The sequence below is a fragment of the Panthera tigris genome, chromosome D3 (assembly GCF_018350195.1).
Source record: "Panthera tigris isolate Pti1 chromosome D3, P.tigris_Pti1_mat1.1, whole genome shotgun sequence".
Taxonomy (NCBI): domain Eukaryota; kingdom Metazoa; phylum Chordata; class Mammalia; order Carnivora; family Felidae; genus Panthera; species Panthera tigris.
The window spans coordinates 86097229-86106885 of NC_056671.1; the positions used below are offsets into that span (position 1 = coordinate 86097229).

Sequence of the window (9657 nt, forward strand, 5' to 3'; positions counted from 1 at the left end):
ATTATTTATTTTTAAAAAGAGCTTATCTGTACCAGATTCCAAGTAACCTAGTAGCGTAATGACTCTACTAACAGTCCTTCAGGTCTCAATTGAGACTTCACTTCCCTGGGCAGCCTTCCTAGATCTACTCCGTAATCAAGAACTCTAGGATAGGTCCTTCTTCCATATGCCTATATTCGGTGCAACAGCAATTGCCTGTTGACTTTCTAACCCCCACTAGAGCCTCCTCGACAACAGGCACTACACAGTATCCACCACAGTATGCCAACAAAATCACAATGCTATAAATGAGATCAATGAAGTCAAAGGGCACAGAATGCAATGAAATTCGCTAAACGAATTAGGAAGTAACACAGAAAAAATAACAGGAAACGTAGAGTTTAATTCTAGAAATTAGATTTATTACTGCTCTTCCCCAAGCTAGTGAGTCAAGCTGGGATTCCCCTCCTACCGCAGAGGATACCCCTCACCTTCTCAGACAATATGTGACCCCCTAGGGATATAGCAGAATCCACACGCCCCCCTCTCGGCCCAGCTCCAGCCCACCATCCACCACCCAAAGGGGTGTACTACAAACTGTGTCTCTTCCTGGGGGCCCAACTCAGACCCCCTGCCCCTTTTCTACGTGTACCCACCTCTTCAATATGTTATTCCAAGAGAATTTACTGATGCCTTAGGAGTGCCAGCATCAAAAAGCATTTAACAGCCTGTAGCTGCTTATGTCATCCTAATTCTAGCACATTGGTCTTTCTACTGCCCACTGAATATACTGTCCACTAAAAAAGACTGCATTTATGCTTAATTTTTCCCATTTTTATTAACCAAGGGCATAAGCTTTGGCCAATCAATCTGGTCAATACGAGATGACTCATATGTCACCAAGAAGTATACATGACTCCAATCACGAAAAAAACAAACAAAAAAAACAACTAGATGTGTAGCCTGATAACAGCAAATAGGAATTTTCTAAATTGCTCTTTGAAACAGTGAAAATCATTCATATACTCCCAGTACTGCCTGTCACAGACACTTAGTATCTTTTTTGCTGGTGAAAATGTATGATAATAACAACCAGATGTAATGGCTATCAATGAACCAAAATGCCTGACACATGCCAGGCACCGTACCTTTCATTAGAGCAGAGAACATGTCTATCTGTTGTAGTCAGGGGGAGCCAGGGAAATGTAGAAAACTTCAAACACTTCACAGTCTGATTTACTGTTAATGGAACAGCAAAATTTAAGGGATCAAAGACAAGGTAATAGACTCCCAATGTTAAGAGCAAGGCTTTACCCTTAAGTCTTCAAAGTTACACCTTACAGTAACCTAAAATATACTAAACAAGGTCAGCTGCAAATTTGTTCCCTAACAGGATAAATAACAGAGCTGTTTTCATATTTTACACAAAACCCATACATTATTGTTATTAGAAGAGCATTAAATACAAACCAATACTGAATGACATTTAGAACTTGAATTACATTTTCTATTGTGCCCTGTGGCTAACCAAAACACAGAGCTTAAATTTAACATGAAAGGAACTGGCATTTGGAGGCCTTTAATTGTAGAACTTAAAAATGAAATAGACATAATCATATAGTATATTTAAAAATTAGGCATGTTCAAATATCCTTCATGGTGTTAGATGTTTAAGCCTCTTTGAAGACGACTTAAAAACCATAAGGTTGAAGATCAAATATCAGCACTCAAACCAGATTAAAAGAAATCTGAGAAACCAACACAATTTTAAACTAACCCATTCCAATTATGTTTTAAACAAATCTTATATTGTACAAATTAAGGTGGCAAAGCTGAGAAACAGTATGCAGTATCTACAGAAACCCTTCCAAGTGGCAAACAGTCTTTCCGCCAAATGCTCTGAAAAGAGCACGGAATCACTGAATTTAGATAACAGTATTATTAAATTCCCAAATATAGCACAGTTGCTTCTTTCAAAAGTGCCAACACACAAGCAGGGTTTACTTTTTCACAGAAAAGTAAGAGGGGGGTGGAGGGAAGGACAGACCTCTACTGCACACAAAAAATGGGTCCAAAATAAGCCCCTATCATTAACCCACAAACTGCAACTCACATAGCATTTTACCATCTCAATGGTCCCTAACATTTTTAGCAGCTGCACTCGAGGTCCCACCTTCTCAGCCCTGGACACACTCTCTCCCTTCAGATGTCTCTCCCCGTCACTCAGTGAAGCCTCTAAATCACAAACACAAAGAAACTACCACCTCAAAACCAAAGCTCCCTCACAAGCCTAACAAAACTTTCACAGAAAGAAAAGGTAAAGTATTTTTACAGCTAAACAAGTTTTCAGTTCTTTCTTATGCTGTTATTCAACCAGAGTTTCTATGAAAGGCTTTTAATAACAGACGGCTTCCAAACTGAGTTAAATGAAATACTTGACACGAACAGATACACCCTTGGACACAACGTTTTCTTTTCAACTATGCAGGCAATAAAATGTCAGGTACATGCTCACTTAATTATTCCCTAACTGCATCAACTGGAACAAAGGTTTCATCCTTTCCAAGCCTCAGTGCCTTCATCATTAAAATGGGGATATTAACAATATCAATTTCACCGGGACAAAGAGGCTGAAGATTCATTCGTTCACTCAAAGAATATATACTGAGCACCTACTATGCTTTTGGCATAGTTTTGCACGCTGGGGATGAGCAATGTTCAAAGCTATCATTACGCTTATAACAAGGAAGACAAAGAAGAGGTAAATGAGTATGTGATTTCAGACGATCTTTGTTAGAAAACTAAACATAGCTAGAAAGTGATCACTTGGGTCCTCAGGAAGGCCTCTCTGAGAAGGCGACACGTGAGCAGAGACCCAGCCAGACATCTAAAGACCTGGATGAGATTCCAGGGAGAGAGAGACTGTAAATCAGAGCTCTTCTTCTATCAGCTGGTCGCTGGGATAAAGACAAATGAAGAAACCAAAATGATCCTGAGTCTCTGGCTTGAGTAACCGGATGAACGGTACCACTTGGTGAGCTGGAGAATAAACAGGACGCATACACAGCGCGCGGCACAGTTCCCAACAAAGAATTTGTGTTCAGTAAGCACTGAGTATTTCTGCCACCATCACCACCCACCTAAATACAGCTGCTCAAATGCAGTTAGAATAACGTAAAATTTCACCACTTAGACACTACATCCTAATTTGAGGAAACTGAAACATTCAAGCTTGAGCACACCATTAGGAAAAGTACATTAATTTCTGATTTACCAGGTCAACAGGATCTATCCCTCTACATATACACACCCATTGGTCGTGGAGACACTTCCGTCTGCTGGAAATTACTTTTGTCTTGAGGAAAATATCCTATTAAGATTTCAGGTTGCTGTGGCAATTCTGATAAAAAAAATATATATTACTGTATTATTGATTCCTTATTTGCTAAAAGCGAAACTTACTCTTTTCAAATATTAGTGTTTTCTCTTAAGTTTTTTAATCATTTTAAAAACTGGAAAAATAACAGGTTTTTTTTTCCTCTGAATAGTCTTCCTCTAGAGGAAAAAAACGTAAATGTTGAGTCAGTTTTGAAATGAGGGGAGGGTGTTCCCCTCTTTTGTGGTTCAGCAAATACTACTACTCGTTAGATGAAAACATGCACAATGTACATAAAGAATCTGTTACAAAGTATTTATTCAAGGGCTCATCTCTGCTTCTTAGTCCATCCCCCTCCTCTCTCTTCCTCCAATTATGTAGTTCCTGACCACTTCAACTTTCATTAATATCTTTAAAGAAAAAGTTGTCAAAAATAAAGGAGTTAAGCACTCATTCAACATCTTTGACGATCAGTCCTCTGTCACATGTGATTGAACATGCAGCAATACAGTTGTAATGAGAATGGGAATAATGAAAAGACTAAAACTAATTTTGTAATTGTGCTTGAAGTTTTCATGCCAGTATTTCCTAATCTTAATACAGATAACAAAAAATTAGCTCTAGACCATACATCTGATCTCCCCTGCGGGGAACTAGGTTGAAAATACATGGTTTAAGATTCTACTTTATTGGTTTTGGCTTAGGCAGAAATTTTCACTGTTAAAAATCGCAACCACACAAGAACCCAGTAAACGGAGGCTCCTATTATTTTCTCGTTAACAGCAGCACCGACAATCTCAGCAGTAGCGACACAGCACAGATACAGAGAAAAATATGATCTAAGAGATTAAGCAAGCAAAAACACATTTTTAAATACTTTTACTACTCAATCACATAAATCTCAGGAGCATTTTCTTTTTTCCTTCAAATCAATTTAACTGCTTTCCAGGTACAAGGCACTCTACTGGGAATTAAATCACAAGAGCAACCAACAATTCTGTGCTTAGTACATGCCAGGCCCTATCCGAGCACTTTACAGCACTGTCTCATTTAATCCCCGTGACAATTCGATACGGTATTCTTTCTTATTGTCCCAATTTTTGGATGAGGAAACTAAAACCTAGAGGGATTAAGTACTATAGCCAAGGTCACAAAACTACTGGAAGAAGTGGGACTTACATTCATGTCTGTCTGACTCTGATTTTAACAGTGTACTATGTATAGCTCATTTTAACTGGAGACCCCATAACAAAACCATGAGCTAGGACAGATACCATCGTACCCCTATGTGAGGAACACAGTCCAAGAATGCAAGTATAAAACATTCAGAATAATGTCTGGCACATGGTCATGAGGGCTCAGCAGAAACGTTGTTATTGTTGAAGAAATAATCTGTCAGTCCCACAAAAAAAAAAAAAAAAATCACTGGCAAGTTTTAGGCCCCTTGACCAAAATAAGCAATAAATACAAATGCACTCTCCTCTGAATAACAGCAGAGGAGGGGAAAGGTCAAACTCATGTAAATTAATGCAATAAAAATAAGTTGAGGAGGGAAGGGTTGTTTTTTTTTAACCTAAGATCCCTTTCCTTAGAATTAACCACAAGAACCAATATATTTCTATTTTAGCAGAATGCATCCAGATTGATTCCAAAGAGTTACCAGTTTGTTTGGTTTGGTACGATGCAGAGTATAGGGCAGGATCATCTGAAGGAAGAATAAAAAGTCCGTCCAGAATGCCATCAATTTCACCCTGTAGATTCGGCTCCACATTAGAACGAAGTTTAGATAAGAATTCAACTGCACCAAGGTCAACCAGATGCTTGACTGCTGGGGGATACTGAAATAAGAAGAATCACGTATGTCAAAACTTCTACACTTTATCTGACAGCAACTAAACCAGGAAATTATTTTTAGTATGCTAGATGTTCCTTTTGCAAAAAATAAACCTTGCATTGATGTACCCAAAAGTAAAGAACTTCCATGAGTAGGACACAGATTTATAGAGACATACGTAAACCATGCGATGACACTTACGAAAGAAAAGCCCAGACACTGATCACTAGAAATGCATACTACCAACTCCTACTTTTATTTATTAAATGGATTACCTCTCTCAACTGACTCCCACCCCACCCTCTCCTACCTCCAACCGTCAAAAGATGCCAAAGTAATAATCTCCTATGACTGCACCCTGACTTACAGTTTCAAAAGGTTAGACTTGCCCTTTGACATCTGACCCTGACAACTGCTCTCAAGACAGGCTGAGGGGCGCCTGGGTGGTTCAGTCAGTTACGTGTCCGACTTCGGCCTTCGGCTCAAGTCATGATCTCATGGTCTGTGAGTTTGAGCCCCAGTCGGGCTCTGTGCTGACAGCTCACAGCCTGGAGCCTGCTTCGCATTCTGTGTCTCCCTCTCTGTCTGCCCCTCCCCAGCCTGCGCTGTCCCTCTGTCTCAAAAATAAGTAAACACTAAAAAAAATTTAATAAAAAATAGTTTTCAAAAAAAGACAGGCTGAGGAACATAAAATCTGAAAATCAGATATGGAAAACGCAATTTCAGATACTTGAGGTATTCATTAACCGTGGTAACATTAACTTTAAACATATTCTCTTCCAGACACATGTAATCTTTAACATGTAAATGACAGAACACAAGGAAACCAGAATAACAAATGGCAACTTCCAAAGATGATTCCAAAATTCAGAACACACCAGAACCCAGAAGTTCTATTATTCCGGAGCACAACAGATACAATGTGAGACTCAACATTACACATAAAAGGAAGCTGAGCGTGATACACCCAGACGACCATCTCTGGTTGTTCCAAAAATAAAAAATAAAAAAAAAAATGCTACAAATTAAGCAACATTCACTCGTCTGATTTTATTTCAAAATGATCCTACCTTAACCAATCTGCTCAACAGGCTGAGAACCTCTTCTTTCATTGGAACAGACGGGAAATTGAACCATTCCAGCAAACGTTGAAAAAGCAGCCTCTCCTGAACTAGATCTTCACAGCAGAGTAAGTTGTGCTCAACCTTGCAGAGGATATTCTTGAGAGCGCGTTCCCTGATCTCGGCCAGCTGATGACCTGTCAAAGGACAGCACAAAGCTATTTCCCAGCTCCGAAGAGACGCGCCCCCCCCCCCGGAATTCACCCTAAAACTTAGTTGATGCTGGGGGCGGGGGCAGGGTCAAGAAGTAAATAAACCAGTTTTGTTTTTGTTTTGTTTTGTTTTTAACAGGAGGGCCTCGGGTGCCCTCGGGACGCGAATCGCTGGGTTTACTCAGTCCGAGATGGACCCCGGGGGCTGCCCTGGCGAGGCCAGGACGAAAGGGAGCCGTCTCAGGGTGGCCCGGCCTCCAAAACGTCACACAACCAGCCTTAGCAAGTGGCCACGACAGGACGGCGACGCGGGCGAGGGGCAACTCAGACTGTTACCGAGTTTCCTGATGAGCCCCGTCAAGACCATCTCGTCCCGCTCAATCAGCCGCCGCCGGAGAATTAAACTGCCGCGCCACGACGTCCGTGTACAATTAGTGTCCCCATGGAAACCCGGCCGGTCGGGCTGCGGGTTCCGCAAGGCCGGAGACAACCACGGCACAAATAGGAAGCATCCAGGGAGCTGCTGCTGGGCCCCGCGCCTCCACAGAAGCGCGGCTCCTAGACAGCAGTCTCTGTCGTAAGAACCGGAAAGAATGAGGAGACAAGCAGGGAGTAGAACCCGCCTTGGCCGCCGTGCACGTCGGGAGTTGTGGTCTTCGCCCCTTTGTGCTCCCCTCCCGGAATTCCGGACCCGCCGCTGCACCCACCCGCCGAGGGTTCCGGCGTCCCAGCGCGGGCTCCGGCGCGGGAGGCACGGGTCTGGCAAAGCCCAACCAGGGCCTGCAAACTAGCCCTGGCTCTGCCAACCTGAATTCTTGGCTCCCGGAGCCTTACAATTTACAATACAGAGTTTGGATTCCCGCACGTCCACCAACGCCCACCCCCCACCCCCCCGCCGTTGGTAACTAAATTAACTTATCCTCTTTAACTGTAAAATGTACCTGCAAAGGCAAGCAGTGTCCTTGGACACCTAAGTTCTGTATCAACACCTAAGGAGGGACAGGGAGGACATAACTGAACAGAAGAGGGAAAAAAGAGGACTGTAGAAAGAAAAAAAAAAAAAAATAGGGAGGGGGCGGGGTAAGGGTGTGAATTAATACTTGAATGTCACCAAAGCTGGCATGGCACTGTGATTGGTCTGAACAAATAGGAAAAGAAAAAAGAAAAAAAAAAACTTCTAAGCAATGCTAAGAGCAGCAACAAGATTAAATTTGTAAAGAGATTTGCTTTTTAGAGAACATTTCTCTCACCAATGTTTTCAATTTCCCTAGGAGAGGGATGTCAAGGTACATATACCCATTTCTATTTTGCGAAAAAATGAACTTAAATTCATAGGAGTTCTTCATCCACAGTCACATCAACTACTTAAGTGGCAGATTGAGAGCCTGACCTAAATTTTCCTTGTGACATTCTTAGGACCTTGCTGCCCCTGCAAGGTGTGTAGGTAGGTTAGAGAGTGGTGATGTTAGACCCGGATCTGGAAGAATAAGTAGGAATTTGTCTGCCAGGCAAAGAAATGGGGTAAGGGAATTCCTGCCAGAGAAAACAGTTCAAGCAAAGGCAAGGATTCAGAATGAGTCCGTCAAGGTCAGGGAAAGAGAGAAATTCTAGGCGGCCAAATTACCTCTGGGAGGTGGACGGGGAGGTGACTAGCATGCTAGTTCTCCATTTGTCCCTCTGGCTTCCAGGTGGCTGTGGGGAATGGGAGACGGCGGTAGGAAATTGGAGAGTGGGAGGAAACAGAGGTGTGGATATTTAACAGATGCCCCACTAGCCCATACCTGAGCCGCCCTGGCCGAAATAGTGACAGTGGCTACATTCTTCAACCCTAGGGTAAGAGCTTTTGATGGGCACTGTGCCAAAGGGACCAAAAAGTGGAAACAGTTATACCAGCTGAGAAGTTTCTGTAGTTATCCAAGCATGAAAGCTTGGATTTGTGGATTTGAAGTATCAAAGTCAAAATACATATGACAGTACAGAAGAATAATGGAAATAACTTTAGAAAGATATTTCTAAGATGAAAAGTCTTAGATGATGAGAAACTGAGGATGTCAGTGGGGAAGGGTCAGTGATAATACTGTGGGAGAAAAATAAATTACAGTTGACTCTTGATCAACATGGGTTGGAATTGCACGGGTCCACTTACGCACAGATTTTTTTCAATAAATACAATACGGTACTCTAGATGTATTTTCTCTTCCTCGTGATTTTCTTAACATTTTCTTTTCTGTGGCTTGCCATGTTGCAAGAATACAGTGTATACTAAGTATAACCTACAAAATATGTGCTAATCAACTATTATGGGTAAGGCTTCATGTCTACACTAGACAATCGGTAGTTAAGTTTTGGGGAATCAAAAATTATATGTGGATTTTTGACTGAACAGGAGTCACTGCCCCAAAGGCCTGTGTTGTTCAGGGGTAAACTATAATGTAAAACAACCATGTTTCAAGTTAAAAGGGGGCATCAAACTATAAAATGGTCTCTTTTTAAATGAGGTATAATGAACACATAACATTATATCAGTTTCAGGTGTACAACATGATTTGATATTTGTATACACTGCAAGATGATCAACCACAGTATGCCTAGTTACCATCCATCAAAAATGGTTTTATGTTGTTTTTATTTTCTAATTTTTATTGTTATTGTTGAGTGTATATTGTTTTTATAATTAGACAAAAGTCATTAAGTCCTGCTTATCACATTCAAAGCAATTATGTGTCATTTTTCTATTAGACTAAGTACTGGTTTGCCAATTTTTCCTCAAAGAATCAATCTTCGATGTATTAATTCTGTTAAAGAGAATACCCAGATTCTAAGGTATTTACTGTACTTTTATTTATCATCACTTGCTTTCTCATTCCTTTCTTAGGTTTGTTTTCTGGCTCCTTTTCTAACTTCTTGAACCAAAGGTTTTATTGCTTTGTTTTCATTCTTTCTTATTTAGCTGCAGATAATTCCATGAATCTACATCTAAGAAAAGTTTTAATCATATATCATGAATTTAGATTTATAATTTTCTAACTATGGTTATTCCTGACCATTCTGAAACTGCTATTTTCATACTTTCAATCTCACCCAAGATCTATTTAGAAGGAGGTTTTAATCAGCTCTCTCCTGCATACACTTTAGTTATTAATTTTTACTATTACTCTATCTCAATCAGCAACTTGGGCTTTTATAATTTTGAAC

At 40.8% G+C, this 9657-nt stretch overlaps 1 protein-coding gene across 5 annotated transcripts in view; it reads right to left on the bottom strand.

Annotated features, from left to right (window-relative positions):
- The window catches only part of RTTN (rotatin), a 167513-nt gene extending 160499 nt beyond the window's left edge, over positions 1-7014 (bottom strand). For 4 of the 5 annotated variants that reach the window (XM_042961733.1, XM_042961734.1, XM_042961732.1 and 1 more), the window contains exons 1-5: positions 6799-7014; positions 6260-6447; positions 5016-5193; positions 3290-3379; positions 1128-1218 (exon numbers count right to left, since the gene is read on the bottom strand). In XM_042961733.1, the coding sequence (XP_042817667.1) occupies positions 1128-1218; positions 3290-3379; positions 5016-5193; positions 6260-6447; positions 6799-6829 (578 nt within the window). In that variant the 5' untranslated portion in view covers positions 6830-7014. Of the gene's footprint in view, positions 1-1127; positions 1219-3253; positions 3380-5015; positions 5194-6259; positions 6448-6798 lie in introns of those variants that run through there. The other variant, XM_042961735.1, reaches the window with a different exon arrangement.
- Between the last annotated feature and the right edge of the window lie 2643 nt (positions 7015-9657).